The sequence below is a fragment of the Cercospora beticola genome, chromosome 3 (assembly GCF_033473495.1).
Source record: "Cercospora beticola chromosome 3, complete sequence".
In the NCBI taxonomy this organism is placed as follows: domain Eukaryota; kingdom Fungi; phylum Ascomycota; class Dothideomycetes; order Mycosphaerellales; family Mycosphaerellaceae; genus Cercospora; species Cercospora beticola.
Genome location: NC_088937.1, coordinates 1,818,286 through 1,840,626, shown reverse-complemented (window position 1 = coordinate 1,840,626; position 22,341 = coordinate 1,818,286). Strand labels below are relative to the sequence as shown.

The following is a 22,341-nucleotide window of genomic DNA, read 5'->3' as shown; positions in this document are numbered from 1 at the left end:
GGTACGACAGGAATCCTCATATCTACAGCCATGGTATCGTATCATTCCCATCACATAAACGCCCTCAAAACTTATCCCATACCGATATTTCAAGCCCTCGCGCCAGCAACAGGGCACTGCGCCGCAGAAGCGTTGTTCGCAACCTGCTTGTGCTGATGGACCTTCGCCTTGTGGTGGTCCAAAGTGGCATTCGTGACTGGGCACACCGCGCCAGCCTCCGTCTCATTCAAAGCGGGGTGCTGAGGTGGGAGGTGGCTGTTCACTGCTCCGACGACAGGGCACACAGCATCGGTGATAGAGTCACCGCTGCTGGCAGCATTCTTGAGTGCAGGGCACTGCGAGGCGTCCATGGCATCCTTCTTGCTGCCAGGCTCCTGGATCTCGGAAGGATGGTTGTGGATAATGTTGTCGTGATGCTCGACTTTGGCGTTCGTGACAGGGCAGCGAGCCTCGGAATCTGTAGTTGTTGGTCAGTGTAAGTCCGTGCAAAGCTTGCTTCATGGCCTGCTCACCATGTGGAATCTCGGGATGAGAAGGAGGAAGGACATTGGTAGTCGTTCCGACAACAGGACACACGGCAGCCATGATTGCGGATGTTTATTGAAAGCTTCTGTTGATGTATTGATGTTGATTTTTGAGGTCAGTGTCGTGGTCGATGACGAGTGCCGTAGAAACAAAGAGCACGGAATCCGAAGAATGGGACCGCTGTTATAAACACCCCCGCGCTCAAACCTTGCGAGCTCTTTGATCTAAACCTGGGCTGAGCCGTTTTGGAGGCAGTGGCCCCGCTTACGTCGCGCAGTTTTCATTGGCCCGTGGCCACTCATGAGCTCGAGGCTTAATCTTTCTTACACTTTTGAGGCGACACTTCACCTCGTGAGCCGCGTGGATGCGCACCAGCTGCAGATTCTGGTCGTACAATGACGACGTTTGACAGATCCCTCCGCGACACCGCCTTCTTGAGGATTTTTCGGAATTAAACAACAAGGACAAGCACATTGCGTGAAGTTCGAAGGCGATCAACAACTGCGCAGAAGACCACAAACGTGATTCCAGAGCTTCTAGCGCCTTAGCTGTCAGGAGACTCAGCCTTCTCGACCGTTTCAGGCTGATGCCGGACGCTCCAGAACGCAAAGCTCCAAGTGCAGCACGTGGTCATGTGAGCCTAGCTGGCTTGGGATGGCAACGTGCGCAATTATTTCTAAGCTCAATTGCATTCTCTTCACTGAGCAATGCGTCGTGAGCAAGCTCTTGGCACCCCGTTTGGCCATATGACAGTCCGAATGTGAGATCTCTGTCGCAAACCTCAACAAGTGGGCCGTTCCATCTGTGTCTTCCTTCGAAGATCCTCCTCATCTGGAAACCTGATTGTCCGTTGCTCGGCGACTACTGGAGGTGTGACGGTTCCCGATGATGGCTCAGACGATCGAATTCGAGTATCAATAAGACGCGGCGGTAATGGCAGAGGTCCAGATCGCGCTATGCTGGGCGACCGTGAAGGTCTCTCCGACGATAGAGCCATGGAAATCGTTCTTGGGAGATGGAACCCGAGCTTTGCAACTGGCACAGAGAGCCCATGACACACGATCGAGCATATGCAAAGGAACCAAACGATCACCAAAAGAGCTTCGGACAAGTGGTGAGCGTCGGAGCGCTCATGGTTGTCCGCCATTACCTCTCGAAGGAACTCCCGAGACACGTACAGGTAGAATATGGCGGACACTCCGATGGGCCCAAACCAGCCAGTGAAAGCCGTCTGCTTCCAATCTTCGAGCTGATGAATTTGCTTTCGGAAGAGAAAGACCATGGGCAGCCGGCGCAAGAGAAGGACGAGAATTCCGAGCGGGATCAGTCGATAGATGGGAATCGCCTCGTTGTCAACGAATTTGTGCCAAGGACAGACTGCGCCGAACCACATGAAGACAGACACGTTGAGTAGCATGTCGATCGTCGGCTGTAGGGAGTCGTCTTCTGTCTCGACCCTGAACCAATCATCCCAGGTGAAGACGTTGCCTGCAATGAAGCAAGCTAACACGTCATCCGATCCGATTAATCCCACGGTGCCTACAATGAAGAGCTGTCTCAGTGTCAGTTGCCTGTTACCTCAATGAAACGCGTCGATTCAGCTTACCGCAAGCGTGATAGCAAATACAAGAAATGATTCTCGGTCGACGAAGCGCCGCTCCTCAGCCCAGTGCAACAGCTCTTTCGCAACCCAGCCGACAATTGCGCCATACACGACTGATAAAACGATGGTGTACGCCCACGTCTCTCCAAACCATAGTCCCATTGCATAGCCAACGCCAATGTGTTTTTGTCCGAAGCCTCCCTCGCCGGCGTATTTGAGCAAATACAATCCTAGGAAGAGAAATGGATATCCAAGGCCATCATTTGCACCAGACTCTGCAATGATGATTTTCTGCAAAGGACGAGGAATGTTCTTATCTGCAAACTTGCCCTTGACAATGCTGTTACTGAGGATGGGATCCGTGGGCGTAACGCAAGCTCCGATGCTCATTGCCATGACAAAATTGATCTTCGGCACAAGAGCCCAGACAAGCAGCGATGTAGTAATCCACATCTGAAAGTAATAGGTGTAAGCGATAGTCACTGTCTCACATGTGGTGGCTGGGGTAGGAGTTCCACCTATGACTTTACTTACCATACACATGCCTGGTCCTACCAGCATAGCCAAGCTTTTTCGCTCTGTCCATAGGTACTTGCTCGGTAGTTGGACCCCGGCAAGCACAAGTTGTACTCCGAGGACCAGTCGCGTGAAGTAGAGCGTGATTGTCTCCAGATCCTCGGGGTTGTGATCCGCGTAGTCGAGCGGTCGGATAAAGTTGGCGGCATGAGGGCTAAATAGCAGGCCTGCTATGGTGCTGATAAGTGCTTCTGACAGGTAGTACTTCTCCTTCAGAAGATACGATACCAGCCCGAAGATTGTGATGAAGCCTCCTAGCGTAGCGCAGACGATGTTGAAATTCACCAGCGATAGCGTGGGCATGATCGGTGTTCAGTCTCTGTGCGTCTGGTCGGCTGCGGGCGATGGACACGAAGATGACCGATCCTATCGACACAGAAACGCAACGCGCCTGTTTTCTGCAGACGGCAGGCTTTGTCTTGCTGCAAGAGAAGCAGCTCCTTTATCTTCGTGCCAGTGGTGGCGGTCTACGGCGGTTCATGGGCCGTTGCGCGTGCACTTGTCATGCGGTGATCCTTGGGGGACTCAAACTTTAGGCGCCTAGTCGCGATTGACACTCGCTTATTCGCACTGTTCGACCCTCAATCATGATGCATCGTCATCCGGGTTTGGTGGATGTTGTGTGGTTGACGACCTGTCGATCCGGCAAACGTCCCCGGAAAACTCTGAGTTCCACGGCATTCCTCAACCTCGAAGAGGCAACAACGACTTCCACATCTGTTGCAGCATTGGCATTCATACAAGCAGCATGACAAGCTCAACTACCGCATTGCGCCATCTGTGCTTTCTGATCCAAGGAACTGGCCTGGCCGATCCTCGGGCATGGCTAGAGCTTTGCGATGCCTGACTGCATCAGTTCAGCGACCTATTATCGGCCGCCAGTGACATCCCCGCACCCCACATCGTAACAAGCTGCTGCCCACTCCTGCCACCCAACACCTGAGTTGGTGTACGGGAAGGGTCTTGAACTGTGAGGGTAGACTGTGAGGACTGCATAGTCTACGCAAGATACGGCACGTCAACATGACCGAGAATTTTCCAAGGCCCACCCGGTCGTTGAAGGGCCGGACAGCAATCGTAAGTGCAGCATTCCCGAGTATCACTGAGTGGCAGGCACAAGTGCTCAAAGTAAGATCTCTAGGTCACAGGTGCTGGTGCTTTAGGAGATGGCATAGGCAATGGCAGAGCTGGTGCCATTCTATTGGCTGAAGCTGGCTGCAGCGTGGTCTGCGTCGACATCAAACATGAGCTTGCTCAACGAACAGTGGAAATGATTGAGGAAGATGGCTTCGGTCAGGCTGTTGCTGTTGCAGCCGACGTTACAAAAGAAGCTGAATGCAAGGGCATTGTAAGTACTGCTATTGAAAAGTTTGGGCGCCTGGACATTCTTGTCAACGTGGTAGGCGTTGGGGGCGCCACTGGAACTGCAGTGGAGGTAGACATGGTGGAATTTGCAAAGGGCATGGAGATCAATGTTGGCAGCATGGTGAGCAGTCGAACGTGGCAATGTACTCGCGTACACGCGCTCACGGAAATAGGTCATGATGGCCAAATTCGCGATCCCCGAAATGAAGAAGAACGATGGGCAGTAAGCGAGTACCTTTCCCGGCCGTCTTGTTGATACGGAGGGCCCTGCCCATAGGCCGTTGTGGGACCAAGGAACGACGTATGCTAACTGTTCTTTGCACGACAGATGGCGGGGCAGTATTGTCAATATTGCCTCTGTCGCTGGCATTCGTGGTGGTAGGTCTCTCACCAAAGGACTCCCCATGCTCGTTGGAACTTGAGACTTACAGTCAATAGGCAATCCTCACTTGCTTTACCCTACCTCGAAAGGTGCTATTGTGGTGGGTTGGAAAGATATATCGACCTGGTGATGTATGAAGACACTGACTATGCCGCAGAATATGACTAGAGCCATGGCTAGCCATCACGCACCAGACGGCGTTCGTGTCAATTGTGTCTGTCCCGGTATGGTATATACGCCGATGATGTACGGACCTGGTATGTCAGAAGAAGCTCGAGAATCGAGAAAGAACAGGAGTCTCCTGAAGACAGAGGGTACGGGTTGGGATGTCGGAGCCGCAATTCGGTTTCTTGCGGGAGATGAAGCTCGATGGTACGTATGGCTTCCTCTGTCCAATATGCCGGGCGCTGAGCTAATGACTGCAGGATGACTGGAGTTATCTTGCCTGTCGATGCGGGCTCCACCGTCGCCACAGCAAGCGATGTACCGAGTGTCAATCCCAAGTCGAAGTAGTAATCACAGAGAAGCATGAAGGTCCGTGCAGGGTTGGTGGCGGAATCCTCCGATCTGCTGCAGCCAATTTGCAAAAATACATCGATTACGAAATGAAGACAGAGGTGATGATCTCTGTGTAGTCGTGCCCTTTCCCGGAATGAACCACCACCGCTTCAGCAGGCACTCTTCTTACAAAAGTTGCAGTGTGACTTCGGATTGCCTACGCGGGCTGTAGGCTATGCGTGAGAAGTACGCTTGCTCGCGCGCACTCGGGCTCGACCGTTCGGAAATCTCAGAGGGGTTCAATGCGTTTGTGCTTCGCGACGGCGTGCAGGAGCGGCGGCTCGGTTTTCACTGTCGATTGTCGCCGAGATAAAGAAGAGCATGCAATGGTAAAGACAGCGCGCGCGAGACGCGCTCCTCATTGCGCGAAGCAGTGAAGTGAAGGCGGGAAGGTGCGGTGTCAATGCGCGCCGCTGCCTGACGCGCCTTCCTCAGGAAGCTGCAGTGCAGCCAGCGTCCGGGTCTCTGCTGTGCCCTCTGCCCTCTTCGTCTCGTCTCGTCCACCTCTTCTTCTTCTTCTTCCTCGAACACCCACACCCACTTCGTTTCAAGAACTTCACAGCACCCACATCTTCCATTCCCCAGCGAAATCACGCCATGGCCGTCAACAAGACCATTTACGTTGTGACCACCGCCGAAGGTATCTCGACCATCCATTCCACCCAGGATGCCGCAAACACCGCTGCCAACGCCCTTGAAGGTGCTTCCGTGGAGGAGCACGAGCTGAGGTGAGTCTCCGCCGGCCGCGCGACTTGACGCCGTTGCTAACAGAAAGCCAGAACGACCGGCAAGAAGGGCACGAAGAAGCGAACCGCATCCTCCGGCGAATCTGGTGCAGCACCCACCAAGAAGGCAAAGACCACCAAGCCTGATGCTCAGCCACTGGAGGGCGTCGACGACGTGTTCCTGGGCAAGAAGGTCGGTTTTCCTGTTGCTGATCGCCACTCAAAACTGACTTGAGGCAACAGATGTGCTTCATCGGATCCATGAAGCTGAAGCGCGAACTCATGGAGCAAACGGCCACGAACCACGGTGCCGCCTCGACCACTAAGAAGATGTCAGAGGCAGATGTCATCGTCACTGGCACCCGATTGAGCGAGAACCAGACTCAAGAGATCTCTGACAACGCCTTCCGCACCATCACCGAGGACGAGTTCAAGGTGAGCTGATCACGTCGCTTGTAGTTGCTGCAGAGACTAACGCTTCCACTACAGATCTGGCTCACCACTGGTGATGAGCCAGCAGAGTGAACAGCAGGGCAGGAGAGTGGAACCACGATGACTGCCGCCGACGCTGGCAAAGGCCGCGCGAGCTTGCATGGGTATTTGAGTGACTGCATAGTGCCAGCGAGCATTATCACTAGCTGTACTGTACGATGAAGCATCATTAATAGCCGCATGATGGAATGACGACCGCCATAGTGGTGGCATCGCAATGCAACTCTTTCGTCTATCATCAATCATGCACCAAAGTTCATCTTGAGCGCGATTGTGGGCTCGCGATCCTCGGCGCCATCTTGCCTGGCGCCGCGGTTGCCCGCTTGCGATTTCAATATCTGCTCCATCAATTGCTTCTTACCGCCAGACATGCTGCCAATGATGCTTCGGAATGTGGCATTATCCGTGGCGGCCAGCTCAAGTAAACGAGATGCGAAAACTTGGTGCGATGAAGGACCGTCCTTGCCCGCACAGCTGAGCAGCACGTCGATTAGGAGCATCACTGCCGCTGGCTTTTGGTCCGGCGCCAGCTTGCCAACGGCCATTGTGAGTGTTTGAGCCGCCACGTGTCTCGACTCCGCGATGCCTTCGAGGTCAGATGCGTCGAGCACGAAGCCGACAAGATGTGAGAAAGTCAGGCGAGGAGCAACGCCTTGACTGACCAGAGTCCGATAGCATCCCGCAGCCGTTCTGGTGGTCATGGGTGCAGCGAGACATTCTCGAAGCTCGTTGACGAAGCGAAGGACGAGAGGGTCATCAGCGCCAAAGTACGACTGCGCTGTAGAGAGTAGGACCGTGACGGCGAGGAGCGTATTCTTTTCGCAAGGCAAGCTCGCCTCCGTCTCTCTCTTTTGTGCGTTCCGCAGAATTGCCAACATGCGTTTCAAAGTGTTTTGGATCTGCTGCTTCGTCTCCGGCCTTTCATCCTCGGCAAGACTCGACACGAAACGCCTGAAGATTGGCAGTGCTTGAGGTACAACTACAGCCTGACAACTCGCCGTTCCGAGAATCGTGACGAAGATGTTCAAGATCGATGCGTGCAGATCTGTTTTGATGATGGACGGGAACACTTCGGATACATCGACCAGCGCCTGAAGAGCATCACGGACTAGGTTGGTCGCTTCTTCTGAGTTCTCCAGATGCCCTGCCACGGGAGTTTCGGTGAGGCCTGGTACCAATCCCGCAATGACCAGAATGATGATACGCGTCAGCTCGAACAATTGCTCGATATCATCGGAGAGTGTGTCTTCACTAGTAGGATCCTGCTGGCCCTTCCGGGATGAAGGATGCACAATGCACAAGTTGCGGGCGATATCCACAATGATGCCCTGCATTCCCAGACTTTCTGTCAGAACCATGCGATCGAGCAGGTCCATTGTTTCTGCAAAGACCACCTCTTGATAGACGGCATTGCCGGAGACTGATGGCCGCAAAATCTTTTTAAGAGCGGCGAGGATGTCGAGATTCTTTTGCCGTATCAGGACGTCGTCATCGCCGCTGCGAACAGCAAGCGACTCGAAAGCCAGACCGTACAGCACGAAGAAGAATGCTACTGGCTCTTCCCGGTAATTGATCCCTGCCGCACGCCGGGCAATGCCATTGACGGCACCAGGATCCTTCGCAGTGCTGTCCTGCTCTGTGTCTTTGTTGTCGAGAGCATCGAATACGAACTCACTGTCCTCGTCGATCAGACTAGCAATGGCGTCGACAAGACTCAGCCAGGAAGCCTGGTAGAATTTGAGCAAGGTCTCCCTGTTCAGTGCGGCGTAGACCATGTCCAGATCACCTGATGTCGCTGGAGTAGCTGTGGTTGCCGAAATGTCAGGCTCGAAACGCAGCCGTGCGTATTCTCGCAGAGAAGATATCCAGAGTGGCACGAGCTGAGCGATGTGAGGTCTCACGATCTCCACCAGGTACTCCTGGTCGCCGCTGGCTATTTGTAATTCGGCCCAGGCTGAGAACACCGCCATCCGGACCATGACTTGCGCGTTAGCAGTGAGACCTTTTAGATCGCCGATAGCAGCGGTATCTGTATCGCGCGAGAAGCTGTCAAGAGCAGAAACAAGTGTCTTCAGGATCCGTCCCATACGCTCAGCGTCGCGAACAATGCCTGTTGCAATGAACGTCGCGCAGACATTGACCGCCGCGGCCGCAAGCTCAGGCGAGGAGTCTGCTGCGAAAGCAGGGGTCAAGGCAGAGCTGATCTGCGCTTGGTACTGCTCCAGCAGCATTGCCTCCGCGAAGTCAGGATCTGGAGTTCTCCCGAACATCTTAAGGATCTGGTCGATAATTTGCATGCCGACAACTCGCAGCGACGTCACTCCTGCAGTGGAGGCCGAGAAAGCGATGCGAATGACATCCGCCACCTTGCTCTGGAGTGCAGCCTCTCCTGGGCTGTCATCACTGATTGCAGCTTGCTTTCTGATCATGGCGATCAGGTTTCGCAGGCACTCCATAGCGAAAAGTCGTACTTGCCATCGCATCAACTCTTGTGCAGAAGACGAGGCTTGGGAATCATCTTCCTTCTGTGCACCAGCAGTGATGGCAAAACCTGCCACCTCTTCGTCTTGAAGATCTGGGCCGGCTGTTGAGGCCGGCACCGCTGTTTTCAACTCCTGTTCCGCTTTGACCACAGTCTTGGTCAAGATCGTATTACACCTTTCAATCCAGTCTCCAGGGTCGCTCGTGCCAGTCTGCTGCAGCCAGTTCGAGAAGATGTTCTGTATTGATTTCTGGCCAGGCTCTTCATTGAGACAATCCCATAAACGATTCTCGAGACCAGGGCGAGCAGTGCGTATGATTTCCGGCGCATCGCGTCGCATCAAACCAAACAGGCCATGCAGCGCAGTTGAAGCGATCTCCTTTGATGGCGAATCCGCGTCTGACTGGAGTCGATGCACGTATTGCTCGAACTGCATGTGGCCAGGAGCGTAAAGCGAGAGATGCTCGAAGCATCTGAGGCTCTCGAGAAGGACAGCGACTTCGGCCTCCTGCGAGAATAGGCGGACTAATGTCAATATCATGTCTCGAGCCTTCGCGGCATCTTGAAGATCAGGTCCAAGCACATTGATGATTGAGTCAACACCTCGTGCTATAGCTGCAGTCACAGGCAGGCTCATTGTCATATTCGAAGACGCCTGCGACGGCGATTCTTCATTGTGTCCGTCCGAGACATAGAGCTGACTGAGCATGCCGATGGTGCTGGTGACATACCCCGAGAAGTTGAGACCCGCAGATTCTGCGATCTGCGACAAGCTGTCCAATGCCCAAAAGTGTACGAGAGGATGGGTGTCTGCCGCCAGTGACATAAGTATGCCAACAATGTTCTTCATGTGCAGCCCGGCTGCCATGCCCCCAAGCTGAGAATGTATGTGAGCCAGCGCACTAGCGCAGCCCGCTCGGACATGTGGCTCTCTATTGTTCACAATTGTCTCTGTTAGCTGGGTGACTTCCGTGCCAGTGAATGTAGTCCCAGAACTAGAACATAGTCTTCCTAGTGCTGCGGCTGCCATACTGCGAATATTTTCGTCAGGATCCTTGACACATACGTGCAGAAGACTCTGCAGTGCCTTCTCTGTGTTAACATTTTGTAAGTTACCCTTGGCAGATCCGAGGTCTCCTGTCGCTACGCGCAGCGCAGTGAAGAGTGCCAAGGACACATTTGCAGTAATCGCGATTTTCCTCACAGGATCCTTCGGGACACTAGCTCCCATTGACGCAGCTATTTGCTCGAGAGTGCTCTCCTGGACTCGCGGACCTTGCAGCGGTAAGCTGAGTCCAAATGCCGCTATTGCTGCGTCCACAGCTTCACTCGCAGGTGGCCCAGGGAGCTCATCCTCAGTATTGGCAGTGGGCAAATAGCAGCTGGTCGGGTCGTTCTCAGCAGCTCGACCTATAGGTGAAAGAAGTATTTGGTCGATCTCTGATTCGACGTCGGTCCTGCTCGTCCAATGCCGTTCTAGGTTGCCGTTGATCGGGTTCAGCAGGTCGAGACCTCTGAGCCTTCCGGTGACCCCGAAGCCGTAATTGTCGCCGAGTTCCCAGATGCTTTCAAATGTGGCTGTTGCACTTGCGATAGCGGCGCTCAGAGAATTCGGTGCGTCGTGCTCCAAATCTGAGAAAGATGCGACTGCAAGCGGCAGGATGCTGGAATGAGCTGTAGCTTCGATACTCCCAGCAGGACTAAGGCGAAGCAATTGAGAGAAGCACTCGAATACTCTTCTTCTGACCATGACCTCGAAGTCCTGGAGCTGCAGGCCTGGCTTGAGAAGATTCGCCGGCTCGTCGCTCGTCCTCTTCGCTGGAAGGTTTTGGAGGAACGCTACTGTATTTTCGAGCATACCTGCAAGGCGTCTCGAGACGTCAGAAGTCAAGAGTCGCTGGTTGTAGGTGAGGAAGGACTTGATAGCACCTAGGGCACATTCTCTCACGTGGGCCAAATAGCTTACTTCCAGCATGTTCCGTTGTGTCATGTTCTCTTTTAGCATAGGTTTCGGAAGTGCATTGCGCCAGAGCAGCATCAACTGGGAGAGATGAATTTTGACGAAATTTGGTCCAAGAGACATGAGGCCGCCGATCATGATCCATGCCACTTGCAGTTGACAGGATGAGACACGTAGATCGGAGCTGCCGCTCGATTTCAAGAGATCCGTGGCCATCTGGTGCACATTGGCATACACGTCAACGGAGCCATACAACGGGTGTTGTCCGGAGGTGCTCAAGACAGCAGCCAGACCATAGGCATGAGCAATGCAACGTCGTTGGCTCTGCCTCTGGGTACCCAGCATCTTGAGCTCGCGCTTGACACTATTCATGCATATCGTCACCGCTGGCAGCAATTGCTGCGGGCAAGCGAGAATGAAAGCTCGTAAGGTCCTAGATGTTTGCACCTGAACTGTGAAGCTTGGATGTTGCAGAACTTGCAGCAGTCCCTCTCGACAGATGTCTGCGATACTGCTGATAGCTGTGTCTAAACGTTGGATGATAGACGCAAGAGCACTGATAGCGCCAGTCAACACTGCTTTCGAGGGTTCAGGACGTTCCTTGACAGCCTGCGGGTAGTCTTTGATGATGTCGTTCAGCAAGAACCGACAAGCGTTGAGCTGAGCAGTCTCGCCCAACATTGGTCCCACGGTCTGTTCGAGAATGACACGAACGGTCTTGCGTGCCATCAATTGACGATACCTGTTTGAGTGCCAACCAGGAAAGTCCAAGACGTCTGAGAACAGATGGCGTGCAATCTCGTTGTACTTCGTTTCGACGACTCCTGCGCCAAGCCCTTTCAACACTTTGATATAGCATACTGCCACTCCCACTCGTGTTCGATTCGATGATGACGGCCTACAGAACAAGGAGGACAAGATCTTGAGAATCTCGGGCAGCGTGTATGACAGAGCGGTGGCGGGCTTATCGGGCACCGGCGAGGAAGCGCGCTCGGCCTCTTCTTCCAAGTCTTCTGGTTTTGCAGTTTTCTTTGACTTCTTTGGCTTCTTGATCCTGGGTATAATGTCTCTGTTGGCAACATCCGTGTGTGCTTTTACAAGTTGTGTCGCAAGACACGATGCGCCTGCATGCCGCACTGGGATTGACGGACTCTCCAAAGTCTTCCATACCGCAGTTTGCAACTTTTCAAAGTCATTCGAATTGTCGAAATACGTTGTGGTTGACACAAGCTGTTCCAGCGCATAGCACGCACTCGCTTGAGTAAGGAGAGACTTGTCATTGCTGGCAGCATTTCTGGCTTGCTTCCATATGGCTCGCCCAACTTCCTCATCTATCGCCACTGTAATTCCTTTGGCAATTCTGCCCGAGGCGCGAAATATGGCACTTCTCAGACCCGCATCATTTGAGGCGCCTTTCAGCTGCTTGAGAATAGCAGTACAGGCGAGCGGGGAATGGCTGATAGCACTATCGCCTGCAGTGGCAAACACGATACCCAGACAATGTATTGCCGCATGCTTTGTCCTGAGGTCCTTCTCCTTGCCCGCGTTCACGATGGCCACCAGATCTGTAATAGTCTCGAACAACACCCTCCTGCTCCCTTTGGCAAATACACCTGCGAAGCTCCTCCCCACATTCTTACGTATCACTCTCGTTGGCGCAGGTGAGGGCAAATTGACGACTTTAAGCAGCTCTTTCTTGATCGTGCCCTGTTCAGCAGTGACTTGGTCTGCGCTAAGCTCATCGATATGCTGGGCGAGGTTGGCGGTGAAGGTCAAGAGATAGAGACCCTGCTGCTCAGTGGGCAAAGCATTGAGCTTCTTGACGTCGAGCTCGTACGGGGACAGTTCACGGTCGCCATTCGTGGCCGGTGCAGTCGGAGCATCGCTCGCGGGTGGCTTCGAGGCTGTCGCAGGGGCGGGTGTCGAGTCGGCATCGGCCATGGTTCTGTCGTAAATCGTTCGTCCGGAGTCCTATCTCATGGCCCAATGTCCCCAGATGTGGCGCTCCGTCCCAGCGGGCGTCAGATCGTGAGTGAATCTGTGTACACCAGTAGAAGCATCAGCAGTGGGAGAGCTCCTCCCATGGCATGACAGTCGCGAATGTGAATTCAAAGCCCGAGATTTCTCCGCCGCGAGACATATTTCCGGGGACGACATCGACACCTCCAGTCCTCTGCTCGACAACATGGCTCCCAGCAGAGGTCTCGTGCACATCCTGCACCGGCGTGCACCCTCCTCCCTCCGTTCACCATGTTACGTTCGAAGCTTCACCGCCAGCAGCTTGCAGAGCTCTGGCCACAACCGATGGTCCAAGATCCAGCACGATAAAGCCAAAGTTGACGCCCGCAAGAACAAACAACGCTCCATTTTTGCCGCCGAAATCGCCCTCGCATCGAAGCTGTACGGCCCTGATCCGAATGCCAATCCACGTTTGCAGGATTTGATCACCAAAGCAAAGCGAGAGGGCTTCGCGAAAGCCTCCATCGAAGGAGCGATTGCGCGAGGTCAAGGCAGGAGTCTGAGCGGCGCCAGTTTGGAGAATGTAACAATCGAGGGACTTCTGCCAAATGGAGTGGCTGTGATTGTGGAATGCGAAACGGATAGCAAGTTGAGGACTCTGGCTGAAGTACGTCTCGCCATCAAGGACAACGGAGGCACGACTACTCCTACTAGCTATTTGTTCACCAAGAATGGCATTGTCACATTCGAGAAAAAGGACCGGGTGGGCGCCGACGAGGCACTTGAGCCAGCCTTGGAAGCGGGTGCTACAGACGTCGAACAGGATGCAGATGGCAGGATCGTCGTGTCCACAGAGCCATCCGAGCTCAGAGCTGTGGGAGATGCCATCGCATCGGCCCTCGGACTGCAGATTGCCACATCCGAGGTGGTCTGGATACCGAATGAGGAGACAAAAGTTGAACTACCTAGCGAAGACGCCGCTGCTGAGCTGGCCAAGTTTCTTGATGAGCTTCAAGATAAAGAGCAGAGTGTCCAGTCTGTTGCCTTGAATGTCACTCAAGGCAAATTAGACAATGAAACCTGGCGCGATCTCCAGGCGCGATACACGAACTGATCGGCCCTTCATCCAGGCGCATTGTAAATCATAGATGAAACACCCACAGAAAGCGAGAAACACAGACTAGCTACAAAGCTCGAGCTGATATACCAATGCCACTGACGGACTTATGGTCAGTATATCCGCCATATTGCCAACGTGCAGCAGGAAGAATCACAGCTTAGGTGATCAGGAACTGCGGTCAAGCATCTCGGAAGGTTGCAGGCTTTCTATCCGACTCGAATGCCCTGATTCTATCGCAGGATCGTCATTGTGCTACGTGAAGGAAGTTAGGCTGACAAATTATGGACAGCTTCGATACAACAACGGCACACCACATACGGATCCATCGTGGTCCGGCCCCGATGTGTCTACACGGACTCGACTTCTAGTTTGCAACACAGCAACTGAGATGTGCTGCCAAGATCTGAATAGATCCACAGCCAGGTGCCTTGCCACGAAGCTCAGCATGCCGTGTGCCCCATTGTATCTGCTCCGAGGAGTAGGCGTACTGCACTCCTATCTTGGTTTCACGAGGATCTTGATATGCTCGTCTTTTCGATTGACCAGCTCTTCGAATCCCTTCTGGACAATGTCGTCAAGCCCAATTCGAGCTGTCACCAATCGCTCGTACCCAGCAAGCCTTCCACTTGCCATCAGGTCCATAACCCCCTCAAAGTCTCCATCGGCGAAGATCAAAGTGCCTTTCATCGTAATATGCTTGGCCAGGAACAGTGTGCATGGAATCGTCATCTGCACAGTTAGCTGAATGCTCTCAATTCCAAGAGATAATAACTTACTGGCTTCTCCCAGACCGCGACCATAACGTACAACCCTTCATGACGAATGGCATTCATAGCACTTTCCAATCCTACGGGCACGCCGGCACAATCAAACACCACTTCGGCGCCACGGCCAGCTGTCAGCTCCTGGACACGCTGAGCCACGTCTTCTTCGATAGGATTTATTGTGGCAGAAGCAAGATCCGCCACTTGCTCCCTTCTCGCTGCTGCGGGTTCAGAAACGATTACTCGATTAGCGCCGACTGCTTTGAGGACCAAAAGCAGTGCGAATCCGATTGGGCCTCCACCAACCACGAGCACATCTCGATCCTTCCATTCTGTGATGCCGGAAACTTTGACTGCATGGTAAGTGACCGCAAGTGGTTCGATGATAGCCGCATACTCCAACGGGATCTCTGGTGGAAGGACATGCAGGCTCGTCTCATCGACAACGACAACCTCACCGTACCCTCCAAATCCTGTGTTGCCGCCGACATAGCCCAGTGTCTGGCAGCAGTATGACCGGCCGGATTTGCAAGGTAGACATGCGTGACATGTCACGCGAGGATCGACCATCACCGGATCGCCTGCTTTCAATTTCGATCCAGGTACTGAAGACCTTACTCGACCACAGAGCTCGTGGCCGAGAGTGACGGGAACATAGACTCCATCCGGCGATGGTCTATCTTTAGTCGGCAGCAATGTCGTAGGTCCTATGAGGTACTCGTGTAGATCGGATCCGCATATACCTAAGACTAGTAAGTAAAGTGAGTTTTCGAAATGAGACGATCAATCACATTACCACACCATTCGACATCGACAACAACCTGACCTTCTCGGGGCTGAGGCTCTTCAACTTCTTCTACGCGAATATCGTGATGGCCGTAGTATCGTGCTGCCTTCATTGTTGTCTCACTCTGCTGCTCGTAGAATTTGACTTCCTGTGGTCTGTGCCAAACAACGAGCTCTCGCGAGGAAGATCCCACTCTGATCTATCCCCGCTTTCGACCTCGGGTATAGATGCCACTTCCATGACTACAACTGCCGATGTTGCTTGGATGAACACTAATCTGCATCTGCTTTACCACCAAATAGCAAGAATTTTAGGACTATGTAGAGTCTGTCTGCCCGGCTTGCCACATGAGACTTAGCAAATATCGCCAAGAATGTCAAAAACTCGGACACGTATTATATCAGGAGATCTGTGGTAGCCTTTCTGCCATGAATATCTGGCATATCTTTTTGACAGCCATGGGTAGAGCAGACGAAGACTATCCCAAATGCCAACATCAATGATATTCATTCCTCAAGCACTTCCTTCACCCTCAGGCACCTTCATTCCATGCCTCCCTCTATAATCAGCCCTCTCAAACGGCTTCCAATCCTTAAGCACAATATCTCTCTCCTTCAACTCAAAAACCTCCACCTTCAACGGCCGACAACACTCCACCATACTCTTCTTCTCTTCCTCTTCCCCCACACCCTCCCCACCCTCTCCCCAACCCCACATACTCAAATCCCCACCAGGACAAGTACTCAAAGCCATCAACAAATCCTGCTCAGCAAAAAACTCAATACAATCCCCCTTCCGCGCAGGCGAAGCCTCCATAAAATACTTCCCCTCATTATCCAACCCCGTAACCTGAAAAACATTCAACACATCATGAACATCAAATTCCGTCAAACCAAAAGGCAAAACCGCTCGTGTCAAATTACTATGACAATGATAATCATACGAATCTCCCGATAACATTTTATTCACATAAGGGTCACATCTCGTGCCTAGTAAATCATGACATCTGCCATTCCATTTATCGGGTCGAGGGTAATCGGATAGACTATCGTGGATGATCGTCACCATGGGTCGGAGGAAAGGTAAAACGCTCCAGAGACGATCGTAGGTCGTGACATGGCTGGCGTGTAATTGTCGTGTTCGCGCTGCCCAGAAGCGTTCTCGAGGATCGTGGAGGTTCCAGATGTTCAAATCGCCGACTTGGGGGCCTTCGGGTGTGGAGAGGCGGACGATGCTGCCGGCGGGAGCTTTCCAGGCGCGGCCGGAACGAATGTGAAGGGTGAACGAGTTGACCAGATTACGCTCTGCGGCGGCAATGGTCTTGTAAAAGTCTTGGTCGGCGTGAAGGATGGACCCGGGGGAGGCCTGGTACGCCGGCACAGGAGGGTTTCTTTGAGCCTCACGTGGCATGTTGATGGAAGAGGATGTGAATAGTCTGGCACATCATTGACAGAGGTTGAAGCGAGGAGTGTAGGGTCTCAAAGGTGAGGTCTGCAATCGAATCGGCATTTGAATGGTCGGCTCCGAAGATTCGGCCCGCCATCTCATGCTACTGTGTATTAAATCGCCGCGTATAAGCGGTCACCGTGAGGTATGTAGAAATATATGTATACAGGGCGTTTTGACTGCATTAGAGTCTGAGCTCGTTACCACAGTCGCAAGCCCACATGAGACGAATCGCACGTCACGATCCGCCGCCCCATTATCCCCGCCCGTGTCCTGCAGCATGATTTCCTGCGCCATCCGTAGCCTGCTGGTTGGGGTCGAACAGATGCAGCATATCCGGGGGAGGATAAGCATCAAACCAAGGCATAGCCTCAAGACCCAGCATGTTCATATCCACATCCTGCGTCTCGATCATCATATTTCCAGGCATAAAATTCATGGAGAAGTCGTAAGTCCCAGGCATCATGAAGGGTGTTTGTGTTGATTGTCCGTTCATTGGCTGCTGAGTCGCGCTGCTACTTGGCGCTGGCATCGAGGACATGGCGGTGCCATGCTGCTGGAAGCTGGCCGACATAGGCGCAGGCGGAGTCGCTTGGCTGTGATGTTGGTTGTAAGGAGAACTCAGCGCAAGTAAATTCTCCGCATCAGAATTGGAGACGTTGCTGAACTTTGCTTGCGCCACCTGTCTCGGAACACTATCCTGCGAGATTCTCGAAAGTCCAGATGGTCCTCTCGCTTGGGTACTTGCGGAAGTATGCTGTGCCTTCCCAACTGTCGTTGAGTCGTACGCCGAGGACGACAATGAGTTTAATCTTGTATCGATGTTAGAGCTCGGGTTTCCGTCGCTTGCAAAATGCCAAGCGAGATTGGTCGAGTTGGAGTTCATGTCACCAGAAAAAGTCCAACCAATTGCTATAAACGTTGTCAGAGTCGTCTCGAGAAAGTGTTCGCTCAGCCCGCTTACCTTTACTGGGATCCACACCGTCCCGCGGACTCCCAGGCACTTTGGGCGTGAAACCGCTTGGCGGCCAGAACGGCGATTGCAATGCAGGATTAGCTATGTAGGGCCCCCAGCTGAGCTTTCGCCTCCAACCTGGCGAGGTAAAATCCGGCTCTGGACGCGGCTGCTCCATGGATGACTCGCCTTCTTCAACAGTGTACAGCAAAGGATCGCCGACCCCTTCGAATTTCTGGTCGAGAACCGTGAGGATGTATTTGGCGCCAGACCAATACGTCTCTATTGATTGTAGCGCTTTGTAGCACAGCTGGTAATGTTGCGATGCTGCCGTGGCTAGCAACGTATGCTTAGCGAGCTGCGACCTCTCGGCTGCAGTTCCGGCGGGCTGTTTTCGTTCCAAAGTGTCTGAGGCTGCGGTGATACTTGCTATTGAGGCCTTCCTTGAAGCATCGTGAGGTGTCCCATTCGAGGAAGAAGCGCTGTCGGAATTACTTGTCTTGCCAGAGGCTCGGTTGGGACTGTTCGATCGGCTTTGCGCGTTGCTCGTCGCCGTCTGCTCCACGGTTTCTCTCAAGAATGCACATGCAGCGATATAGATCGGCTGCGACGTGAAAGGGTTTCCCAATGACGCTTTGGCATCCATGAGTTGCGAATAGCTCAAGATGTCGGCGATGGTCTTAGCACTGCTCATGCTCAATTGTTGTGAGTTTGGAAATAGTTGCAACATTCGACCAGCGAATGTTTTCAAGAGTGTAGGCTGGTGCAGAATTACGATCAAAGCATGGAACCAAAAGTGGAGAAGGACGAAGTTGGTGCCTTCGCCAGCTTTCATGTAATGCTGAAAATTGACTGCATCGAAGTGCAGCCGTGGCGATAAGTTCTGGTAGAAGTTGGTGACTTGGCTCTCCATTGCCGCTAGGCGTTTTGGTGTCTCTGCCGTGATGTCTGATGGTTCCTTTATACTGTTGAGTAGGTCTGCCACACGACCATACAAATGTACAATCCTAATCAATGCAGGAAATGGTGCTGGCCAGTCCGACCGGTCGTGAGTCTGCGTTAAGGAAGGCAGCGAGATCTCGATATCCTTGTCCCGCAGTGTGCTGCGTCGCCCGGTTCCTGATGAAACCACGCGGTCGAGGAAGAAGATCGCCCAGAAGGTGTCGACACGTTCTTGCTCCACAGATCGCGCATCTTCCCTATTTCGGCGCTCCTCTGGGGATTGAATCGATTCGTTGGTTGACGGAGTTCTGACGGGTCCGCTGGTCGCCGGTGTCGCCGCAGATTTCGAGTTTCGCTGCTCAGACTTCACCATCCGAGGGGTCGGTCCATCTCTACCCACATACTTCAGGCCTTCTAACTTGTGCAAACCTAGATCCTGGGCCAGGCGAATTGAAATTCCCAAATACATCCAAAGGCCGCTATCACGTTGCTCTCCGAACTCGTTATAAGCAAGAAGAAGTGCTGCTTGGGCTGCTGCAACGCTTGGACAGGGGAATGTATCTGTCAGTGCAGCCTTCGCACGCTGTGCGAAAGCATGACCATATTCTGCAGGACCAGTCTTCTCACCATCTGGTTGGGATTGAGTCAACAACGAGTGCGTAGAGAAACGCGCAGCTAATGCGCACACAGCATCGACGAGAACAGGGTCCACTTGCTTCTCCTCAAGGTCTTTGATGAACCGGTCCCGTTGGAGAAAGGGATAGTTGCACCCCAAGTGAGTGAAGAAAGTATTCACAAGATGCGTGATGAGCTCACTCGGAGGCATCGGCGAAGTGTCGTAAAATGGTAGTGTCAACGGTGTTCGGGCATCCGACTCTACCGCAGCAGGGGTCGCGGAGTATATGGAAGTCGTATTCCTCTCACTGGAGCGTGGGTCATTCAAAGATGGTGATCGCACGCCGCCGTCCGTCGACGTTCGCATGCCATCATTGGTGTCGCTTCTCTTCAACTTGACGACCATTTGCTTGAATCCTGGCATGATCGCAGTAGGGCCAAGCCAGCGGAAATACGGCATCATGGGAACGCGACTTCGAGGCGTGGAAAGCAACGAAGCCTTGGCATTTTCGCTTCTCTGGAGGTCGTCGGACGACGGCGGCTTCTTCTCACTGGAAGTGTGAGGTGACTGCCCACCGGACAGAGTCCGACTCAGGTCGTTGGGAGCTTGCTCCTGCAGCGGAGGTTTCTCATCTGGCGTCCGTGCGACCTTGGGTTGAGACTGTGCACTTCCTTGGCCCTTGCTCGCAGTATTCTGTTGCGATGGCCGCCTGGTGTTCGTTTCCGAGTTGCTTCGATTGTGCGCTGGCGTCGCCGTGCTCTCGGAGTAACCGGCACATTCCAGCTTATTCTGCTTGCACGTCTCACACGTGGGTCGCTCGCCCGAGCAGGCAGTCTTTCGTTTTCGACATGTTAGACAGGCTGCTCCTATGCGCCGTCTGCAGGTCCAAGATCAGTTTGCAACTGGTTGACACGGTCGGCGTGGCTGGCTGTACGTACCGTTTGGGATGAGGTGCTCCGTAGTTGGTGACGAAGCGGAGAGCTTTCGGTTGGTGGTGTTGCTGCTGCGGCGGCGGCAGCGTCTGCTTCGCGTTGGCGGAGGGCGGTGGTGGAGGCGGCGGCGGCTGGTGGTGGGAGGTGGCCTCATGGCGCTGCATTGTTTCACATGTGCAGTTCACGACGGCTCGCTTGACGTCGCGCTGTGCTCCACGTTCCCGGATCCCCGCAAACGCCCTTCTGTTCGCCCGCAGCGTCTCTCGTGCGTCGCGGTCAGCGGGGCCAAGCAATGCACATAGTCGCGGCCGCGCCTGGATCGGTGGCGGAGGGCGGAGGGCGGAGGCGGTGGACGGGGAGCGGAGAGGGTCAGGCGTGTGGTTCGTATGACAACAGCAGCAGCAGCAGCAGTAGATCGACGCGAGAGGCTAACTTAGGCCAGGCAGACTACTTAGCCCTTCACTGCGGTAGCTCCGACCCCAGTGCTGGTGACGGCGAGCGAGCTGGAGAGTGCGTGGCGGCGACAGGGATCCAGGGCAGGGCGACAAGCACACAGCGTGAACTTCGGCTGCAGCTCGAGATTTGGTACAATGGGAGAAGGGCTGAACATAGCAGTGACAGGCGGCTGCTGCGTGAAGAGCGCCAGTAGACGAAGTTAGCTAGTGCTGCGGGATTACATAAATGTGCATCTCAGCTCTCATGCTGCCTCCCATCGCCCGTATCAGGCCATCTATACCAACGTAAATACATGGGGTCGTACGGTAGCCTCGATCTCTGACGGCCGTAGGCGCAGACTAGTGTTCCACAAGGCGAGCACAGGTACAGGCGGCGTGTTGGGCTCTGCTCTGCATAATTGCATCACAATAATGTGGAAGCTGTGCTTTGCGGCTGAACTTGGCACCAACCCGAGTGAAACTCAGTTGTGCAGCGAGTCGGGAGTCCGCTCCGACTGCCGAGCTGCGTGCATGTTTGTCGGTAGTATGACTGCACTTCGAGCCAGAACGTACACCATGGAGATTTCATTTTCGCGCGCATCATTGAGGGCCGCGCGGTCCATCGCGCGACACCAGAAAAGCCAGCAATCCATCTGTCGGCGATGTCTGCTGCACACGACGTCCACCAAATCTGCCACGCCCGTTGCACACCCAACCGTGCCCGGTCCTCCTCCATCAGCGCCTGAAGTCTCGCCGACCCATCCGGAAAGTCGATTGGCGCGAAAAAGGGAACAAGCGCAGCTGCTGAAGCAAGGTCAGAAGACCAAGCCCGACCCAACGAAGCCTGGATCTGCACTGCAAAAGCGCTTCTGGAAAAATGTGGCTGTTCAGGAGACTGCAGATGGACGATTGCAAATCATGTTGGATTCCCGCCCTGTGCGGACTGCCACGAAGGAGATCTTGACACTGCCCAAAAGTAAGCGTGCGCTTGCAGCTGCCATTGCCCTGGAATGGGACCAGCTCGTGTCGGCGCAGCAGGCATTGAAGCAGCACTACATCCCCTTGACCTCACTCACATCCCGAGCGATTGATGTAGAGACTGCCGACAGCTCTGGAAACAAACAAATACGGGACAACATTGTCAAGATGGCGATGCGCTACTTCGCGACCGATACCCTTCTCTGCTGGGCACCCGAGAACAATCGACACGACCCGATGAATCAATCATCCAGGAACCTCCGCGCACGCCAAAAAGCCATCGCCGAACCGATCATCGCCTTCTTAACAACGCACATCTTCCCCGGCGTGGAGATCGTGCCTGTGCTGAGTGAGGATAGCATCATGCCCATCTCACAACCCGAGATGACCACGCAAGTGGTTCGTGGCTGGGTGTCGGGCCTGACAGCATTTGACCTTGCGGCCCTAGAACGAGCAATACTAGCAACAAAGAGTTTGACGATAGCGGTGCGATTGCTGGTGGAATGGAGCACCGAGTGGAAGCATATCCAGGAGGCGCCGGAGAAGGGGAAGTTCGGGATAGAACATGCAGAAGAGGCGAGCTCGCTGGAAGTATTGCACCAAACGGAGCAGTGGGGCGAGGTCGAGGACACGCACGATGTGGACAAAGAGGACCTGAGGAGACAACTGGGTAGCGCGATCCTGCTTGTCACTTGAGCTTGTAGATGATACGCGACCGAAAGTGTCGACCAATTGTACAA

At 53.8% G+C, this 22,341-nt stretch overlaps 10 protein-coding genes across 10 annotated transcripts; 4 read left to right on the top strand and 6 right to left on the bottom strand.

Annotated features, from left to right (window-relative positions):
- Window positions 1–89: 89 nt before the first annotated feature.
- On the bottom strand, window positions 90–585 carry RHO25_004676 (uncharacterized protein; the record flags this gene model as incomplete). Its single annotated transcript, XM_023595597.2, has 2 exons — window positions 90–457; window positions 513–585. The coding sequence occupies 2 exons, from the start codon at window positions 583–585 to the stop codon at window positions 90–92; spliced, it is 441 nt and encodes a 146-aa protein (XP_023458018.1).
- Window positions 586–1,306: 721 nt separating this feature from the next.
- Window positions 1,307–3,007, bottom strand: RHO25_004675 (uncharacterized protein; the record flags this gene model as incomplete). The annotated part of the gene is made up of 3 exons (XM_023595596.2): window positions 1,307–2,077; window positions 2,132–2,581; window positions 2,663–3,007. The coding sequence occupies 3 exons, from the start codon at window positions 3,005–3,007 to the stop codon at window positions 1,307–1,309; spliced, it is 1,566 nt and encodes a 521-aa protein (XP_023458021.1).
- A 720-nt stretch (window positions 3,008–3,727) lies between these two features.
- On the top strand, window positions 3,728–4,964 carry RHO25_004674 (uncharacterized protein; the record flags this gene model as incomplete). The annotated part of the gene is made up of 7 exons (XM_023595595.2): window positions 3,728–3,781; window positions 3,846–4,190; window positions 4,243–4,292; window positions 4,398–4,447; window positions 4,508–4,551; window positions 4,609–4,823; window positions 4,877–4,964. The coding sequence occupies 7 exons, from the start codon at window positions 3,728–3,730 to the stop codon at window positions 4,962–4,964; spliced, it is 846 nt and encodes a 281-aa protein (XP_023458020.1).
- Window positions 4,965–5,606: 642 nt separating this feature from the next.
- On the top strand, window positions 5,607–6,259 carry RHO25_004673 (uncharacterized protein; the record flags this gene model as incomplete). Its single annotated transcript, XM_023595594.1, has 4 exons — window positions 5,607–5,737; window positions 5,789–5,927; window positions 5,978–6,169; window positions 6,224–6,259. The coding sequence occupies 4 exons, from the start codon at window positions 5,607–5,609 to the stop codon at window positions 6,257–6,259; spliced, it is 498 nt and encodes a 165-aa protein (XP_023458023.1).
- Window positions 6,260–6,468: 209 nt separating this feature from the next.
- RHO25_004672 (uncharacterized protein) lies at window positions 6,469–12,609 on the bottom strand (the record flags this gene model as incomplete). Its single annotated transcript, XM_023595593.2, has 1 exon — window positions 6,469–12,609. The coding sequence occupies one exon, from the start codon at window positions 12,607–12,609 to the stop codon at window positions 6,469–6,471; it is 6,141 nt and encodes a 2,046-aa protein (XP_023458022.1).
- A 244-nt stretch (window positions 12,610–12,853) lies between these two features.
- Window positions 12,854–13,741, top strand: RHO25_004671 (uncharacterized protein; the record flags this gene model as incomplete). Its single annotated transcript, XM_023595592.2, has 1 exon — window positions 12,854–13,741. The coding sequence occupies one exon, from the start codon at window positions 12,854–12,856 to the stop codon at window positions 13,739–13,741; it is 888 nt and encodes a 295-aa protein (XP_023457089.1).
- Window positions 13,742–14,242: 501 nt separating this feature from the next.
- On the bottom strand, window positions 14,243–15,410 carry RHO25_004670 (uncharacterized protein; the record flags this gene model as incomplete). The annotated part of the gene is made up of 3 exons (XM_023595591.1): window positions 14,243–14,476; window positions 14,524–15,254; window positions 15,308–15,410. The coding sequence occupies 3 exons, from the start codon at window positions 15,408–15,410 to the stop codon at window positions 14,243–14,245; spliced, it is 1,068 nt and encodes a 355-aa protein (XP_023457088.1).
- A 401-nt stretch (window positions 15,411–15,811) lies between these two features.
- Window positions 15,812–16,708, bottom strand: RHO25_004669 (uncharacterized protein; the record flags this gene model as incomplete). Its single annotated transcript, XM_023595590.1, has 1 exon — window positions 15,812–16,708. One exon carries the CDS (start codon window positions 16,706–16,708, stop codon window positions 15,812–15,814), a length of 897 nt encoding a protein of 298 aa, XP_023457093.1.
- A 292-nt stretch (window positions 16,709–17,000) lies between these two features.
- Window positions 17,001–20,353, bottom strand: RHO25_004668 (uncharacterized protein; the record flags this gene model as incomplete). Its single annotated transcript, XM_023595589.2, has 3 exons — window positions 17,001–17,656; window positions 17,709–20,134; window positions 20,196–20,353. 3 exons carry the CDS (start codon window positions 20,351–20,353, stop codon window positions 17,001–17,003), a joined length of 3,240 nt encoding a protein of 1,079 aa, XP_023457092.1.
- An 846-nt stretch (window positions 20,354–21,199) lies between these two features.
- On the top strand, window positions 21,200–22,297 carry RHO25_004667 (uncharacterized protein; the record flags this gene model as incomplete). The annotated part of the gene is made up of 1 exon (XM_023595588.2): window positions 21,200–22,297. The coding sequence occupies one exon, from the start codon at window positions 21,200–21,202 to the stop codon at window positions 22,295–22,297; it is 1,098 nt and encodes a 365-aa protein (XP_023457091.2).
- Between the last annotated feature and the right edge of the window lie 44 nt (window positions 22,298–22,341).